General features: G+C 38.2%; 1 protein-coding gene, 2 long non-coding RNA genes and 1 pseudogene across 4 annotated transcripts; 1 reads left to right on the plus strand and 3 right to left on the minus strand.

Moving 5' to 3' along the window:
• Nucleotides 1-523: 523 nt before the first annotated feature.
• On the minus strand, nt 524-6,064 carry LOC137866154 (caspase-8-like; annotated as a pseudogene).
• Nucleotides 6,065-6,259: 195 nt separating this feature from the next.
• Nucleotides 6,260-6,856, plus strand: LOC137866155 (uncharacterized). The gene is made up of 2 exons (XR_011102097.1): nt 6,260-6,344; nt 6,464-6,856. It is a non-coding gene; the product is annotated as an uncharacterized lncRNA (long non-coding RNA).
• A 1,265-nt stretch (nt 6,857-8,121) lies between these two features.
• Nucleotides 8,122-9,001, minus strand: LOC137866156 (uncharacterized). The gene is made up of 3 exons (XR_011102098.1): nt 8,939-9,001; nt 8,662-8,806; nt 8,122-8,495 (listed from the first exon to the last, which is right to left on the minus strand). It is a non-coding gene; the product is annotated as an uncharacterized lncRNA (long non-coding RNA).
• A 6,003-nt stretch (nt 9,002-15,004) lies between these two features.
• LOC137865951 (uncharacterized) lies at nt 15,005-19,665 on the minus strand. 2 transcript variants are annotated; one of them, XR_011102088.1, is made up of 4 exons: nt 17,554-17,633; nt 16,669-16,821; nt 16,058-16,153; nt 15,005-15,515 (listed from the first exon to the last, which is right to left on the minus strand). XR_011102088.1 is itself a non-coding variant. In XM_068701554.1 (4 exons), the coding sequence occupies exons 1-4, from the start codon at nt 19,418-19,420 to the stop codon at nt 15,360-15,362; spliced, it is 609 nt and encodes a 202-aa protein (XP_068557655.1). In that variant the 5' UTR covers nt 19,421-19,665; the 3' UTR covers nt 15,005-15,359. The 2 variants fall into 2 exon arrangements, 1 of the variants encoding a protein (XP_068557655.1); XM_068701554.1 differs by lacking the exon at nt 17,554-17,633 and adding an exon at nt 19,217-19,665.
• Between the last annotated feature and the right edge of the window lie 43 nt (nt 19,666-19,708).

Raw genomic sequence — 19,708 nt, forward strand, 5'->3', positions numbered from 1 at the left:
TTAATGAGGTTGAGTTAACATGAGCTTCATGGAGTTTCACCAGAATGTTTTACAAACATAAACCCTGAATGCAGAGTACTGGTGGCATGTGCATATCTAACACATAAAATACAAATATAGAAAAGCATTTTTACTGACTCCTAGACTTATCTATGCACATTAAGTACAGTATCTGAAAGTGTCAAACCAGAACAGCATTAGTACCTATCTATCTAATCTGTTTACAGAGATTACCCTGCTTACCGTTCCATGTGAGTTCATAATGATGAAAAAGAAAAGAGTGTATATTCAACACAAAATTATAATAAGGCTTTAATACACTGACTATGGATAATTACCTCATTCAATCCTCCTTCAAAACGTCCCAACTACCCCTGTAGGTCTTTGAAAATGAAATGTCAAACGCTGTTTTCATATTCAAACGGTTAGAAAAACACATTTTAATTTGAATTGTGAGTTAAATAACTCTTAAGATAGGCTTTTCCATTTACATACGGTCATAGAACGACTAAACACGTATGTGAAAATCACATTTCTCATTTTTAATCAAATAACACATACATATGTGGAAATGAATGCCATTATGGAATTACATTTTCATTTTCAAGTTTACATGATCATTATAATAATACTGAGATGAGCCCAACACTATGATAAAGTAATTGCACTATATTTTAATTACTCGACCACAGTCATACACACAGTAAACCAGGTCTCTGTGAATCTGGCACATTCTCAGCTTTGCACTTGGTCCCGGTCAGCTCACACATATTTAAGAACGAGCTTCTTGGTGAGGGTGTACTTGGGCTGTGGAATTTGTTTGTGGCTAAGAAACCATTTATTGCTGACCTCCAACCCTTTATTGCTGACCTCCCTGTTCACACGTGTCAGCACACTGAGTATATCATCCTTCTCCGAGCTGCAGAGAGAACAGAGGAAACACACAATAATAAACATTGCTCAAATCGTGGGTATATATTTGAATACAACATCATGACATATGACATCAGCAGCACAACAGATTTATCTAAACACCAAAAGCACACCAACAGAAATAGTGACAGAATTATGGTCCCTAATCTGGGAAAAAGAGGAACATTTTATGTTTTCTTTTTTCATGAAAAAAGGGAAGATTTTTCTCTCACCTCTCCGCTGACCTCCTCAGCTGCGTGCACAGCTCCTGGATGTAGAAGGAGCCTGTGAGAACATTTCGAAACGTATTGCACTCTGGCACGGTGGCCATGCCCAGCAGGAAGTTGGTATCCCAAGACCCCATTCCACTGTGCATAGGACTAAAGTCGGCCTCCTCCTGTCTTGGCATCAGAGGACACGGCACGACTCCTCTCTGGTAGCCGCCTACCTGACACGCTTGGATGAAGAACAGTTTGGGCTTCCCTGTCAAGGTGGGTGCTCCGCTGCTGGTGAAGGGCCGGGTCAGTTCTTCTAAGTATACCTGCTGCTCATCGGTCCCCAAGACACATCCCTTTGCTCCATAGGAGAGCACGCACACCACCTAAGATCAGAAGCAGAAGCGAAAGCCAAGATCAAGAGCTAAACATGAGAGGATTTTGTATTAATCCCTTTCTTGCTGAAAGTTAGAAGAGGAGATCGATACCACTCACACGTACGTTCTGTAAACATGAAGCTATAGCAGGCTTCTCAGAGTTAAGTTTGAGACTTTCGTATACATGTGAAATACTAATTTCCCGATCATACCAACCAAAGCATGAGGGAAAATCATAAAGGACAATATAGCTCTACATTTGTAGATTTTTTCTTTACTTACTTACTTACAACCTGACCCAGAGACAAGCGGCGAAAAAGTGTGTTGATCGGTCAACCAATTGAAAACGATTCATCAATTTAAGTTCTTTTGCATCGTGGCTAAAATCTTTTCTCGCTGATTATGGGAAGATGAGCTTCCTCGCTAGTGTAGCTAGCAGTGGTGACAGTGCTGCTGACTGAAACCCTGAATAGTTTCCTGTACACACAAATTACTGTCACAACATCCTACGTTCAGTCTATGTGTTTAACGTCTCTCAACAGCCTGCAATCTGTAATGGCAATTTTTTACGTAGTATATATTTCTACTCAGTATATTGTATTCATGCATAAGTAATTTTGCTCTGAACTTTGTTGAACTTCACCGTCTCTCTGTTGTGCAGAAGAAGGATTCTCCCTCTCTGTTCACATAGATAACTAACTGTGTTGTATGACAATGTTCCATGCCGAGGCCTTTGGGCTGCTTGTTTTGGTTGCTGGCTGTTTGTTTTCACTTGTTATTCCCATCAGTCTGAGACCAAAAGTCTAAGACCGAAACGTCTGTAACGTTGGCCATCGGCCCCCACCTTTGCTCATTCTGTATAAAGAAAGCTTGTTCACTTTTTTCTTGGTTCTTCCTCACTGAGACTGAACGCATTCTGCTGTGATGATTGAACTTTCTCTGCGTAGAGAATAAATACTTAAAAGACAAACTGGTTTTTGGTATTATGTATTTCAGCATGAAAAGACTCACGCAAAGCGGGTATAGGAATATTTTCCACCACAAATCTCATACAAATATATTCTATAACTATCACAATGTTTGTTTTGAAATACCATTTTGTGTCGCTGCATCGGAGGGAACGTCGGCTAGCCAACAGTGGACAATTGATATTCAAATGTAAAAGAAACAATTCTTTGTTTGAATTTCAGTTTTTTTTATGTGTTTTATGTGAATTTTGACCACAGGAATCTAATCAGTTAATCATTGAGTGTGGATGTTTGCGCCAAATTGGAATAAATTTCCTCGAGGCGTTCCTGGGATATCGCAATCATGAGGATGGATCAGACAGACGTACGTACAGATGGACAGACAGTTGGACAACCCGAAAACAAAATGAATAGAAATAAAGTATATGCAGTGGTCACTAATATTACAGCCCTGAAGGTGAGTGACACTGCTCACCAACGCATCTTCATTCAAAAAATTCCGTGAGCCCAGTTTCTATAGTTCTTGTCGCATGGCTTCTGCAGTCAAGTTGTTGTGTACCAACACAGTAAAGCCAAGGCGGCTGAACACTGTCCTCAGAGCCTCTGTGTCACATAAAAGGGAGACAAATTGATTGTTTTTATATCATCGTGTCATGTGTGATAAGTACTCAACATCCTCAACCTCGAATGCTGCTCGGTAACTCATAGATAAACAGTACATAAACAAACCAGATCACATGGTTGATCAATAACAGGGAGACATACCCACATCCTCTTGAGTCCCTTTTCGTTTTCCCAGCACTGATCTCAGGAAGTCCTCATTATTGATGACCACACACAAACCACGTGGATTATGAATCATAGCGTAGTAGTCCGTCTAAGGGGCACAAGCACAGCCACATAGACAAATCATAAACATTATTTTTATAATAAATGAATGAAAGTTATTTGTGTTTGAGTGAATGGTTACATGATCAGGATGAGAGGAGGACTCTGTATTTGGTTCTGCATCAGAGCAAACACTCATTTCTCCATCTGAAGAACAAAAGCAGAGGTCTATGCATCATTAAAAACAATAGCACAAGGGGGAATATCTACAGCAGTGAGGGGGGGTGGAAGGCTAATCCGTAACGGAAATTATTCAATGTGTGTGTGATCAATGTGTGTGTGATCAAAATGAATGGGAAGTCAGTGAGTCATACAGAGAAACAGAGGGACTTACAGGGGGACTGACTTTCAGATATCGACACATCAATAGAGGGGTTGGTGACCCTCTGTAGGAACAAAACAGAGTTAGTTTTCTTTAAACTGGCTCGTTATAGTACTAACTGTATACAAACACACATTTATACACACACCTGGTAATCCATGCTGACATGAGATACTCTGATTTGAAATATATATATAAATTTATATTTATTAAAACATTTTTTATTATTGGTTTGTGGAATTAATTGCATTACTTTACTACTTAACAAATGTTCGAGCATGCGCAAACCCAATATCAGGAAAGTTTACAAAAACGTACATGACAACATTTCAAAATCAGACTGAAACTAATTTCTAATAGTATTTAGATGCTCACTATTATGTACATAAGACCCTATATTACATAGTTAGAGGGCTATTATGGATTTGGGTTTCCAGATAGAGAATACACCCATAAAAAAGCCCCGGCCACACCACCGACTACTATCAACGGCAGCCATGGTGGTGACACCATCTTGTCCTGAGGACAATGAACTCCACGAGCCTTTGAGCCTGAGATGTAACCATGCACACACATACAATTAGAGCTAAAGACAGAGAAGTGATTTTATAGGCATGTTTACAAATGAAGAGCACTTTAAAAGTACTTAACTGTATATTCAAAATACATAGTCTAAATGCCTGGTATCTGATATGCACACATAGAATAATGTGCACACTGCGCCTATTTTATGCTAACTTTAGATGATAGCCACTTGTTGAAGCCTTATAAAGCGGCAGTTTGGAATTTGTTTTTAAGAAGAACAAGAACTAGATTTTATCCCCCATCTAACACGAGGGGATCGCTTAACAGCCAGTATGGATAAAAGGAACAATAAGCAACAGAAACCTCTTTAAACTGTCTGATTAAGAGTACCTGGCTACAGTTGTGTTAAGATTGGGAGTTTGGTTCATTCAAGCTTTGTGTGCCCCGAGTAAGGACACAGTTCTCTTAAGGGCACAATAATACTGTTTTTGATGGACTACATATTGTAAAGCACCCTCAGATCACCACTCGCTAGCATTCGATTCCTGGCATTGAAAATATGTGGTTTTTGATGACATTTCAAACATTTTTTAACTGTTACAACTACAGTCGATGGTTACGATGGCCTTTCGGGTGATTCAGAAACGTCCGTGTGTCTATTTTGCTTTTGGTTTCACTTCTGGTTTTGTTTTCAACGCCAGAATTGGATGTTACCGTCCATACTAACTCCCAAAGTTAAGGCTACAGTCACAGGATCATAAGCATTTCATGTGTCTCTCTAACAAAGAATAACTAAAAACACTGACGCCAGCACAGTGTGCTATTTCAATGTTAATACCTCACCTCCTTTGGTCTCTTGCTCTCAGGAGGCAGATCATCTGAGGAAATCAGAGGGGAACAGAATTACACCTCCAAACATAGCAGCCTTAAGAAGTCCACTTTGTGAACGTGAAACACACTTTAGGCTGAATAGGAGTCATTTCAATACCAGAACTATTATACCATTATAAATCATACGTACCACTGTCATCAGCTGAACAAGCTTGGACAGGCTTGGTTAAACTGCAGGTGTCATTCAACTGCATGCTCTTCAGTTCAGGGTAAGTCTCTATAATTTCCGCATCAGTTTGCAGGAGGTTCAGGAAGGCTTTGCAGCTGTCCTCACCTTTGTTCATGAGCTTGTCCACGAGCCTAACGACGTGGCCCTCTCCATCTTCCTTTTCGATGCTGTTAAGGTTGTTGTACTCACGCTGAGTTATCAGGTCATTCTCATAAACTTTGTTGAGGATTAGCATGCGGTCTCCACTCAAAGTCGCCACAATGGCTGTCTTATTACGTCTCACCGTTTCTTTGGCTGACATGTTGAATCTGAGAAATAGAGACAAAAAGAAGAAACAGTAAAGTACACCAGGAAATACAGTCAATCTGTGACAACTGAGATGTTTTTGTAACATATACGGCACTTATACATTACAATGAATCATTGTGTACTTCACTCATGAGTGAGATTCATTTCTGACAACTTACCAAACGCAGCAGCAAGCGTTACTCTGTAATAAGTGAGTTCAATGAGTTGGCTTTATAATGTAGCCAAGTAGCTTGGAATTAACGATATATTCCTTTTCTACGATTACGGCATTCAAAGTACCGCAAGTTGACTGCTGTACTTCGAAACTACAGCCCAGCTCCAACAATACAAAGGTAATAACTTTAAGATTTGGTCACTTACAGTCAGGATGTTGTTTCCTGCACTTTCGGTTGTATCTGGGAAATTCCTTGTCCTCGTGGCCGTAATAACTGTGGGAAGCTGCTTTGGTTATCAAAACTCGGTAGTTATATATCCATACAAAGCTTGTATCTGAATTTAAAACAGGCTATTCTATTATACCTTTCAAACGCTTGGGTTTTATGCAACATGTGCAACCAATTCACTGAGTAAGTAGGCTAGCATACGATGCAGCTACAGACAATGGAGGGTGGTGATTGTGAAACTTGCTTACCGCTTCGTGGAAAAGGAGCACTTGAGCCGTTGTCGACGAGTAACACGTTTTTCAGGGTGTCTAAGGTTCTGTTTCCTCCGATTCCCCGCCCCCCGCCAAAGTACAAAGGTTTCCTGGAAAAAAGTGACACGTTCAATGTAAGTACACACCCATACTGTACACACCCACTGACACCACACACTTCAGCACTCAACCACAAACACACGTGTGGCCAAATGGTGCCAACATTTTGGTTTTTGTGTTGTGTTGTCTCCAGCTCTTCCACTCTGCTCCGCCAGCCGAGCCTGTGGAGGAGATCACAAAGGTGGAGGATATGGAGCAAAAGCCTGAAAAGATGTTATAAAAGCAATGTGGGAAGGACACATTAAAAAGTTTGAAAAAGAAGGAACATCTTACTGCCATGCGGCGCCAGGCCAGTCTATTTAGCAATAAGTATAAGTGTGCATTGTCATCGTGCTGTGGATTTTTTGTTTTGTTATTAATTTAAAAAAGGGGAACATGTCCAGTGACAAGTTTTGAAAAAATACATTAGTTTTGCCTGAACTTGCTGGTTAGCTGGTTTTGAAACGTAGATCTATAGTGCTTCTACTAAATGTGTATACCTTTTGGGATGTGAAATAAAGTTGAGTGATATACTGAAATATCAAAAGCTCATTTAAAGTGAATTATTTTAGTCAACCTTTATTTATGCAATTTATAAAATAACGGCAAAAAGGAAAAACATTGAGACAAACATGTAACAATTTCACAAATACAAAAGCGTGAGTATACCATTGTTAGAAGTTTTTTTTAAAAAGAGCATCAAACCACCATTAAACAAAATGTGGAGTTATTAACCAATTAAAGTTTGACATTTTGGGAAAAACACTTATTCTCTTTTTGGAAGACCGACAGATAAGAGGATTGATACCACTCTCATATCTGTTAAAGCTAAAGCACAGAGGCTAGCTTAGCTTAGCTTAGCCCTCTTCTTAGTTAGTACATGGCCGCAGAGATCACCTCGTCAGTTCAGAGAATGAATGATTGGGCCTAACAAACAAACTGAACCTGGTTCACGTTGTTTCATAAAGCCAACTCGGAGCTAATCAGAGCAAATCAAGTCTGGTTTCAGAGCTGACTTTCAAACACAGACAGGAGATTCCAAGCACAGATGACATCAATTCACAACGTAAAGGATTGACATGCTAAGAAAAACCTGACATGATTGTGGCAGCAGATACAGAAAATAAAACATGGGGGCAAAAATGAACAGAAACACTGCAGCTGTCAAAGCAAAAAGGAACTTTTTGACAGCAGCAGTGAACTCAGACTGACTCAGCTTGTTGCAGCTCTCTGACAGTAACCACATCATTGTAGGTTCAAGTCAAATGGTAATTCCTATAAGGCCACAGACAGGCTTCAAAGTTGTTGAAGTCATTGGCATAGTAAATGTTGACTGGAATACCTTGCAGATACTTAAGACTGAAAATATGCAAGTTCAGATTCAAGTTTGCAATAAGTGAAGTGTGTGTCAAAATGTGATAAATGTGACATGTACAACAAAGTACTTTATATTCACAGTGCGCAGCGTTTAAGAGGAACTGTCAGGGAGGAACTTTGGAGAAAACACTGTGTTTCAGTTGGGTAGATTGACTGTAACACTGGTGAAGCAGGTACACGTAGGTTGGATATCGCAGATGACTGAGAAGAACCTTGCATTGCAACAATGAATGAATGAATGAAGCCGCATGATGAGGTGCCCACCATAGATTTTATGACCTGCCTTTCCTGCAACGCTACATTTCCTGTATTGTTCTGCACAGGTTCCTCTGTTCTGCTACAGTGGCTTCGGGTTAAGATAAGATCAAATATGTTGACAAACCGCACAGATCAAATAGATCACTGTACTCAAGACTTCCCCAAGCAGATTAAAAAACAGAAAAAAAAACATGGTGACACATGACCACGACTATGTTAAAATATCTTTCTTATGACACGAAACTTCACAATACCACAGCATCAGATTGTGTTTTTTATACAAAAAACTATGTTCCCACACTCATTAGGAAACAAAAAAATGACTTTCAAGTACTCTTGAGTACTTTTTTTTACTGATACTAAAGAGCCACAAAAAAATAAATACATTTGAGAAGATACGATGGACAGCAAACAGACCCTTGTTGTTCCACAAGATGCTGCTTTCTGCCATCTTGTTAGTCCACCTGATTAATGGGGTCGGTCTGCCAGGCTGAAGACATGACCTCAATAGACCGAGCTGCTGCTGATTCACATTTCCATGTAGAAACAATCTGTGAAGGACACCATTGAGGATGTGTTAGGATTGAACGAGACCGACTGAAAAGGAACTCCTTGATGCACCACAAAGAGAAAAAAACACACACTGAAGTCACAGTATCTCTGCGTCTTTGTGCCTGGTTTGCATGGACCAGATTTGGATAAGTGTGCGTGCCATACCTTGTCCAAAGCTGCTGTATTGTAGCTGTGTTTTGTCCAGCGGTTCCGTGAGGGGAGCTACACCGACATCAGAGGCTGCACCCCTTCTGTAATTCTCTATCAGTGTTTCCAGAGTCCCAAAACTCTGCGGTCGGACTCCTGGGTCCTGCTGATCACACACAAACCATGACAAACAGCCTTGTGTGTGTGTGTGTGTGTGTGTGTGTGTGTGTGTGTGTGTGTGTGTGTGTGTGTGTGTGTGTGTGTGTGAGTGCGGACATGTGCGATGTTCACCCACTTGAAGACACCAGCCGTTCGTGGAGTGTACAAGCCTGTAGGTGTGCACAAACGGCGCTTTCCTGCAAAACACGACGGAGTTCTGAATGATTGTAAAATCTGTGCACTCGCATGTTGCAATGTGATGATTAAATGTAATGTTGAAATGGGAAGAGGATGACTGATTTCACTTTTGTGTTTGACACACTGGAGTGAAGTTACATTATATAATAATTTGGAACTTCTGTACAATTTCCAATCTTTATATTTTTGCGTTTTTCAGAAGCTATTTCTTCATATTATCTTTAAAAATTATGAATATGGATTATTTATGTAAATATGTTTCAAAGTCTGGCCTGCTCGGATTGTGAGACAAAGAAATAACCCGTTTGTCAATAGGAAAGACTTATTGGAGCATAGTTTAATATGTGTATTGTCCGAGGTACATGCATGTGGTGAAATGTAACTAAGTGTCACACCTGTATGTCAAGTTGGGTTTTTGTCCTGTCTCCACGTTTGTTTTGTGACTTCCTGTTTTATTTTGGAAATTAACTCTCCTCTCGTTTCAGGTTCCTTGCCCTTCCTCATGTGTCACCAGTCTGATTGTCTTCCCTGATTCCTGATTGTCTCCACCTGCTCCCCCACTTCCCTCGTGTGTACTTATAGTCTGCGTCTCCCCGTGTCCTGTGCCAGTGTGTCATATCCTTTTGCCTTGCACACCCGCCTCATGATATCAGCAAGTCCAAGCCTGAGTATTGTCTATCCCGTTCTTGTTTCTCGTTTCTTGTTTCTAGTTTCCTCTGTAAGAGCGACCTTGTTTTGCATTTTGCCATTTTGATCATCCAGCTCTTTGAGTAGAATCAGAGCTTTTTTATTTGTAGCATTATACCTTCCTTGCGAAGTGATTTTTGGTTTGGCTTTTGCCGTTTTTACTTTACTACTCTTTGAGTTAAATCGGAGTTTTTAGTTCTGCTTAGTAAGTTTGTTTTCCAGCCTCGCTAAACGAGGTTTTGTTTCCAGGGATTTTCCTGAGCCTTTTTGTTGAAAATAAAAGATCGTCAGTTGAACCTTAACACCTGCGTCCGAGTCCTCATCAAGAGTTCCCTCCGTGACACTAAGTCCATTTTCTCAGTATTTCCATTTGATTCTACTTTACACTTTTGCACCATTACATTTCAGAGGGAAATATTACACTATTTATTCACTCCATTCATCTGACAGCTACAGTAATGTACACTTTTCACATAAAACACATAATCATTTATAAAATATGCATTGTTATAGATTAAATTAACATTCAGATGCTGCATGAATTAGGAATACAATACACATATTAATAGTGCTGGAACACTTTAAACAGACCAATTTTGCATGAGGAGTACTTTTGGTACTGTAAATACATTTAGCTGCTAATACCAAATATTAGCATTATAATTTGAATGCAGGACTTTTACTATTAACAGCCTTTTTTTCATTGTGAGATATACTTTTACTACATTAAAGTACTTCCTTCACTATACTATCAGTATATACTGTGCATGCCTTTAGGTTTATACAGAGTGAACATACTGTAGATTTGGATTCTAGTTATTTCTGTTTCATCTGGTTTTATTATTCGTGTTTTGTATTTTTACTCTTGCTGCTGTAAATTGAGTTTTACTGTAGTAGAGTTTTATCAACAGCAACACAAGCTTCCTCTAAAAGTGGAATGCAATGCCTTCAAACGCATTGAGACAGAAAATAGACTTTGTGTCAGATCAGCAGGGTGTGGCTCATAATACTCCTCATTCTCTTCTCCCAAATAAAAAAGATTGTATCACTATATATTTATAGTATATAGTGATACATAAATATATATGAATACAAATACAGCAGAACAAAAGTAAGAGGTAAAACTATAATACAATCTATTTAAACGCGTATACTTATCCCACATTTTTATTTGAACGTTTTGTTTAAATCACTGGAAATACAAGTACTTCACAGTTTGGAAAAAAATCTTTCACGAGATATTGTGTAAGAGCCCCGACATCAGCACTTTTCCCATCTTGTCTGCACATGATAATGTATCTAAATAAATATTCGCACCAGTGGCGGCTGGCCAATAGAGGGCCTGGTCCCACCTTGAACCACACAAAAAAAAAAAAAAATAATAATCATAATAATAAATTATACATATTGTTATTATTTGTGTTTTTGAACTATGGAATGTACCCAGTAATATGTGTAAAATATGATATTTGCACAAAATATATGCTTTTCCTGCTCGTTCTCTCCGCCTGTGTGCACGACACGTCTCAGAACGCGCAGGTAGAGGGGCCAAACGAATTTGGCCCAACAGAGGCGGGTCTATGAAGCAGTTTAGCCAATTGCTGATTAAAGATATAAATGAGTGACATACAATTTAGCCAATCAGCGTCCTCAAATAGATTCAGCTCGGGGCCCCAAACTGCGCATTCTCGTCCTGAGAAGTCTCTACAGGCAAGCGCCAGCACCAGCACCAATCTTTGACAGGTTGGAGGGTTTCAGAGACTTTACTCATTCTTGAGACTTGCGCTGTTGACTTGGATTGTTATGAGAGGTGTTTCTCATACTCTACAGTAAATGTAATACATTTCTACATCACAATCTACTGTCTCACTTATAACAAAATAAAGCTAAAACTGAATATTTTAACCATCATCAAGGTTGAAACTCTTGCAGGGCTGTTGCCTTATACTGCACACGTTTTAGCTAATCCAATAAACTGAATAAGTGTATTTTAAAATTAGATGTATAAGTTGGTTTATCCTTTTTTTCTGATCTACAGGATGTTTGCTTTAAAATCACTTCATTCCTGTTTTTGTTTCAAGTATTTTGAAATTTTAAATATTGATAATTTAAGCAAAAAGGCAAAAAATATGTTATATTCAAGTTAAATAAATATATTATATTTGAGTTCTATTTTATGTACCACACATTTTTACTAAACATGCAATTAATTTAATTTTTTCTGTTTACAGATATCATCAAGACTGTCCAGTTCATGACGTGGAAATGTACATTTTGGGCATTCCCCTCTAATGGACAAGGAAAAAGAATCCAGCATTATAAACATCATCGGAGGTGAATCACTGCCTATCCAAGTAAAGATAGACAGTGAAAGTGTAACCAAAGCTCTGGTTGCAAAGCATCCTTGTGTCAGGGAGCCAGGGTCTGGTCAGCAGATGATGGCAGCTGGATGACCCGAATTCTTGTAAATAAAAGAAAAAGAGGAGAGGGAAACAGCAAGCCATTCAAGAGGTCAAAAAGGGGAGAGATCTATTTCTTGCCAGAATCACTTGAGGGACAAACTGCTGGTAAATCAGAGAAGGATTGCGAGACCATGCTTCTAGAAGTGCAGAAGAAAGATCCAGGTTCACAGCTCCTGGATGAATTGATAATTGCTGCATTCTCACAACAAAGAAGAGAACTCATTGGTGATGAGCCACTCATCTCTGGAGTCATGGACAGATGGCCTGCATTGTTTAGTGAAAGACAGGTAATGCTTTGCCAACTGAGTATAGAATAGAAATCCTGTATTTTCTTACTTGAGCATTCATGTAGTCAGAAATCGTGTACTCTCTTACAATCATATTTGGGATTTTCTTTCCTTACAGTTCAATGCTGCTCTTATTTTCCCTCACTCATACATATTTCTCTGCATTTTGTCATCTGTCTGTTTCAGCTAAGTGCCGAGTTCAGTAGGATTGTCATTAAAGACCTGCTGGAGTCATTCCTGGATGGAATGGAAGTCTTGGTGCAAAGTCTTCTAGAGCTGTACAAAGCAGCTGTTGCATCGAGCAGGAGATTGCGTCTGAGCGGTGTTCTGCAGTGTCTGCACAAGGAGGTATGTACTTTGTAGAAAAAAAGTTTCTTGTTCATGTGTACTAAAATTAGGATTATAGCTTTGGTATCACATTTATCTACTCTTGTCTGTTTTTCTAGGACACAAACCAAAACAGAAGAACAGCTGCCCTGCTTGGTCTTCCATGCTATCTTTCAGAGGATTCCACCGACATAATCCGGATGTGTGATGTAAGAAACTGTATTTACACATTTACTACACTTAATTGTTGTAATGTGACAATGGTTTTTGTTTTATGGATAATGAAGGCTCTTTAAACATTGAACTAGTACTACTTTCTTCTTAACATTTTTTATTCATTAGCTGGGCAGATGTGCCTTCAGCGCTCTGCCTGTCTGTATTACTATTGGTTGAGCTTGCAATGGTAGCTGTACTGCAGCAGAGCTGGTGATATTATAAGTAGTATGAGCACTGGTGTGTGAGCATTTGTCTTGTGGTATGACAACACCATGCCACAACCTTAAATCCTCTCACTCGTGTGCACAAACCCTACTCTAAAACAACACACCAAACAGAGCGAGAGAAGAAAATCAAATTGTTAGGTTCAGTCTTCAAATTACTGGAAAAAATTAATACATTATAGTCTATTAATTAGAGTGGCAGTTATGTTTTAAATTTGGAGATGTTGGTTAAGATGTGAATGTCTTTATACATCTTCAGGCTCATGGAGAAACCCTTGACGTGATCATGAAAGGAATGCAGGTTGGACTGTTGATTGGACAGGAAGGCAAACTTCATGATGCATTTCCTTTGGAAGTCTTCAATGTGGCTGTGGTAGCAGAGGAGAAGATCATCCTCCATAAGCTCAGAGATGTCCCCACAGGCTTTTCCATGTTAATGGGAACAATCTACTGTTTTAACCTGCAGTAGCCTCATAATATGAAGTACACCTTTGACTTCCTTCAGAGGGTCATTATGAACATTAAACCGGACCAATGCTCAGCAAGAATCAATGGGCTCAGAAACAAACAAATTAAGACACATCTCAAGCTCCTGCTAGGAGGAGGCTGTTATTTGGGACTCCAGCTTTGTTGTTCACACAAACACTGTTGGTTTAACAGGATTTTACATATTGGGTATAAACAACGCAAGCCAAGTTTGGTTGAAACATTTTAAAGTAAAAAACTTTACAGACTGTTCTGAACCATAGGTTGGTTGTTTAAACATGTGAAACATTTCGTGATGCACTAACTTTCATAACGAAAATGAAAAAAAATCTTTAGAATTGTTTTTATTTATTTCTATCTGTCTTTGTCTTTTCCCAATTTCTTTTATTCTCTCATTCCGCCTTTCTGAAAGTATGCGATTAAGTCATTCCCCTTTTCAGTGTTTACAAGGTACAATGTTCTTGTTCATATTGAGATTTTATGAACCTATATTCATTATCTCACATTTTGCCTCGTAGTACAACCACTGCCCACCTGTCCCTCATACCTCAACACTTCTAGTTGTCAACACATGTTATATGTTGATATAATGAGTTAAAACATAACTGTATTGATGTTATGGCATGTTTAAGGTGTATTAGTGTGAAACATTTTTGTGGTTGATTTTATGGACCTCTTGTAATTATCTCACATTTGTCACTGTATAACCTCCCCTGTCTGTCCACAACCCCACCTTCTGTCTGTCGGTCTGTCAGATTGCCTCCACTTGTATGTGGGAACATTGTTTTAAACACAGCTATTTGGGTGTCGGCATGTTTGAGATGTACTGAAATACAATGTTCAAGCTTATATATCTTTTCTTTATTTTTTTAAATCAGAAGTAAGAATTATGGGTGATTTTTTTCAAACTTGCAATATCAGTCAAGTTAACTTTTATATGAAAATTGAAACCAATTTGGAATTTAAATCCTCTTAACTTAAAATGGGAAGTTGTATACACATGGTAACTGTGAGCTACAATAATGCAGAAATGTGTGTTGGTTTGACTAGGTAAGGAAAGTTCAATTAACTCTGACAACTTCAATAATGTTGACACAACTAGAACATTGCAGTTAAATCAACTTCATGAACTTTAATTTCTGAGTTGAATCAAAGGCAGTTGTAGTGGCCATTTGTCGAATAATTTAAAATAAAACAAACAATAATCAAAGGTCACTGATGCACCGTGGTTGGTATTTTACACAGGCAGAAAAGAGTTGAATGTCCATACAAGATTCCGATTTTTCTTATTTATTTAAGTAAACCAAACAAAAAACAAGCAAACAAACAAAAAAACAAAGAAAGCTCCTGTCTTACGCTGTCTCTCCTGTGCTAGTAAAAAACTAAAGGCCCACCCCGGTCCACGCTGGTCCTACCTACCTACTCCTATATATAACCACAGGTGTCCACAATGTTACCCAAAGAACAAACAACAAACTATCCCAAAACTAAGTACACTTAAACAACAAAAAATAATATAACTAAACAAGTGACTCTTAAAGAGAAAAAACAATCTTAATATATCAAACAATCTAACCTAAATAAGCAAACATCTAGAATAATTAAACAATACTACTTATGAATTAAATAACAAAATACTAACATCAAATAAATAGCTCCTACAACAGTCTTCAAGTTGAGTTAACTTGCATTTTCAACTTAACTGACTTGTCAAGTAATTGCTTTGCAGATAGAGACGCCATTAAACCCACGACCAGACCACTGATTATCAACGCCATCAGCTTGTCCTGAGGACAATGAACTCCACGAGCCTCTTCCACAGGAGCCTGAGATGTAACCATGCACACACATACAATTAGAATTAAAGACAGAGAAGTGATTTTATAGGCATGTTTACAAATGAAGAGCACTTTAAAGTACTTAACTGTATATTCAAAATACATAGTCTAAATGCCTGGTATCTGATATGCACACATAGAATAATGTGCACACTGCGCCTATTTTATGCTAACTTTAGATGATAGCCACTTGTTGAAGCCTTAAAAAGCAGCAGTTTGGAATTTGTTTTTAAGAAGAACAAGAACTAGATTTTATCCCCCATCTAACAGGAGGGGATCGCTTCACAGCCAGTATGGATAAAAGGAACAATAAGCAACAGAAAACTCTTTAAAAGTACGTACTGGGCATGTGAGTATTGTCTTAAACAGAGTAGAATAAACCTGCATATCTTACAGGATGCATATTGTAGTTTTTTTTATTGACTTACTGAACAGCTGCCTAAAATGTAATTGAATCATACTGTATAAACAGAATTAGCACGGTTAAAAAGAAAAATGAGCCTAATATAGGTGTGTTTCGTGTGCCTTACAAAACGTATGTCCTCCAGTTCTTTTTCATCTTGAGCCTGAATTTTCTGAGCCTCCAAGTCGTCAAGCAAGATCAGTCTATAGTCAAGACTCTGAATCTGAAAACAAAGTAAAGTATAAGCCTTCGTATTCCAAAGGAACAATTTTTGTCTTTTAGTAAAATGTCTGGAAAACTATTAGATGGGTTGGCATGAACATTTGTACAGACATTCATGGTCCCCAGAGGATGTATGACATGGTGGTTCCCATGGCTTTTCTAGCGCCACCATGAGGTTGACATTTATTGGATGGATTGCTATGAAATTTGAACCTTTTTCATCTATTGTCATCATCAGGTCATTTCTTTAATTAATCCAACACTTTTATGTGTTTAACGTTTATGACCTGGCAAAACTGATGCTGTATCCATTCTCAGCTGCGTTTTGCACTGATGAGGAAATTAAATACCTCAAAATCATAGTGGGAATCTAAATAATGTCTCATATGGTGATAAAAACCACAAATTGTCGTTTCCACTTCAAAAATAAGTGAAGAAATTGAGAGCATGATAAAGTAGCACTATTAGCATATCAATTGTTTTTGCATATTCCTATTAAACTAGACAAACGCTCACCTCATCGATGTCTTTAGACAGGCTTTTTAATTCAGGAACATGTTTTTCCAGCATCTCACCAAGCTTTCTGGTTCGATTTAAGTAATCGAGCAAATCCTCTTGCTTCAACTGGAAACGTGCTGCATGCATAATATTGTTTCGGCCATTGGCAACCTACGCACAGTGGACAAAAAAAGACAAACTCCTTATAGATGTTAGTAAAGGTAGGGATGGGTTTCAAAGAAGTGGCTACATTGTTACTGCAGCGAAACCCACAACTTGGTCATTCTAACTGGCACAATTCTTTCAGTTTATATAGTCAGACAACAAAATAAATATAAAATATTGATTAAACACATGTTTGTTTCTATGTGAAGGTTGACTTTATGTACTCTACGTGTGTGTACAACGAAGCATTTACATCGTCACACAATCCGTGGAGCTCAAACTTCTTGAAGTGCTGGCATTGATTCATGAGACACAGAAGTGTAGCAATGTCAAAGTCCCCAAGGACTTAGACGTTTGTGTGAAACAGTCATAACTTGCATATGAATTCTTGAGTTATGGCTAAGAACGTTTCTTGTGAGATCATGGTGACCTTTGACAGCAAAAATCTAATAATTTCAATCTTGAGACCAGGTGGATTTTTGTAGAAAACACGATGTAGTAGAGGTGAAGTAAAATGCCCACTGTTATGCTCCTAACAAAATGACGGACAGCTGAGACACACGTCATAGGTAATTGACGGTAATCGAGGAGACACGTTAGCATATTGGGAAAGCACCCTCTCAGATCGCCACTCGCTAGCATTCGATTAATGGCATTGAAATGATGTGGGGTTAACGTGTCTAAAGACAAACATGGTAATCTTTTCATCGTGTTACAACTACAGTCGATGAGACTTACTTTCGGGTGATTCAGTAATGTACTGCGGTCAAGTGAGCCGGCATCCGCGGAAAGTCGGTCACGTCAGCCGGCGTTTGAAATGTAATGCTTGTCTATTAGTGGTACTACGGTACGGGTGCTTTGATAGCCCTAAAAGACCGGAAATAGACCTATATTTAATCAATCATTTGCCCAATTTGTTAAAAAACAACCTAATTTTGTACATTAAATGAAATCCAACAATAATAAAATCTGAAGTTACACTACTGTACTATCTTAAATTGAAGCTTAAATGGAATTCATATTCATAATATCCCCATATTTGACAGGTTATAAAATCAAATCTATAAAAGGTTATATTACACTTTCACTGCATTGTTGTTCATGAGGTCCTCTACTATGTCCATGTCTAATGTCATGAGATTTTACTGTACAATCTTTGAGAAAATTAAAGGCAAAGTCAGCTGAAATGACATTTAGATATTAATAATTTCCCCATATTTGACATGTTATAAAATCAAATCCATAAGAGGTTATATTACGCTTTTACTGCATTGTTGTTCATGAGGTCCTCTACTATGCCCATGTCTAATTTCATGACATTTTACTGTACAATCTTTGAGATAATTAAAGGCAAAGTTAGCTCAAATGGAATTCATATTCATAATTTCCCCATATTTGACAGGTTATAACATCAAATCCATAGGAGGTTATATTACACTTTTACTGCATTGTTGTTCATGAGGTCCTCTACTATGTCCATGTCTAATTTCATGAGATTTTACTGTACAATCTCTGAGATAATTGAGGGCAAAGTCAGCTGAAATGACATTTTGATATTCATAATATCCCCATATTTGACAGGTTATAAAATCAAATGCATAAGAGGTTATATTACGCTTTCACTGCATTGTTGTTCATGAGGTCCTCTACTATGCCCATGTCTAATTTCATGAGATTTTACTGTACAATCTTTGAGATAATTGAAGTCAAAGTAAGCTGAAATGACATTTTGATATTAATAATTTCCCCATATTTGACATGTTATAAAATCAAATCCATAAGAGGTTATATTACACTTTTACTGCATTGTTGTTCATGAGGTCCTCTACTATGTCCATGTCTAATTTCATGACATTTTACTGTACAATCTTTGAGATAATTAAAGGCAAAGTCAGCTGAAATGACATTTTGATATTAATAATTTCCCCATATTTGACAGGTTATAAAATCAAATTTATAAAAGGTTATATTACACTTTTACTGCACTTTTACAAATTGTGAAACTTTTTTTCCCTTTAACTTCTGGTTTCGTTTTCGACAAATGGATGTTACCGTCCACACCTTACATACCTTACACACGTACATTTAATAATGGCTATAAGGATATCATATGATGATGTGTTACGCAGCAGAAGTCAGCGTGCTCTTGATTTACTGTCAGTAACGTAGAAACGTAATAACAATAGTAATTGTAATTATAATGCCAAATAACTTAACTCCCAAAGTTAAGGCTGTAGTCACATACTAACTTTTCTACCTGACACCGTCTCTGCTGTCCTTACTTATACACTTGTACTAGCTCACCTATCAGACTCGTGTTGTAGTGAGTAATAATGACTTCTCTATGGCTGATTTATTTCATTTCAATGAAGCACGGTGGTGTTGTACTTCATGTTCGTACCTGGTTCGGTTGTGGTTTCCAGTTATTCAAATTGCAATTCTTCTCACACAGATCGGCGCCGCATTCGTCGACCAGCTTTCGGTGGAAAATCCCAATTTCCTCATCGATGAAACGCTCCAGCGGCTTCTGAAGACGAAACAACGCCACAACACCTCTCAACCAATTCTGGTTTGGTTCTTTCTCAAACACACGAAAGTGCTCCATGCCGGAGCAACACCACGCAGATATATTTGCTCTGTTGCTACAGTAAAGTAATGAGAGGAAGCAGACTGCTGCTGAAAGCCTCAGCCAACCAGGAAGTTTAAATGCAGGCCCCGGCTCATGATGTAAAGTTAATTAAGTCATGTCCTGTGTTCACAAATGTCTTCAGAGGATCCAGTGGCGGCTGGTCAATAGAGAGCGCTAGGGCGCCGCCCCCCCTTGAGCCACACACAATTAAAATAAATTATAATAATAAATTATACAAATTGTAAATATTTGTGTTTTTGAAAT

This window comes from Cebidichthys violaceus, unplaced genomic scaffold, assembly GCF_023349555.1.
Source record: "Cebidichthys violaceus isolate CVI_PGR_0920_01 unplaced genomic scaffold, fCebVio1.0.p SCAF_8, whole genome shotgun sequence".
In the NCBI taxonomy this organism is placed as follows: domain Eukaryota; kingdom Metazoa; phylum Chordata; class Actinopteri; order Perciformes; family Stichaeidae; genus Cebidichthys; species Cebidichthys violaceus.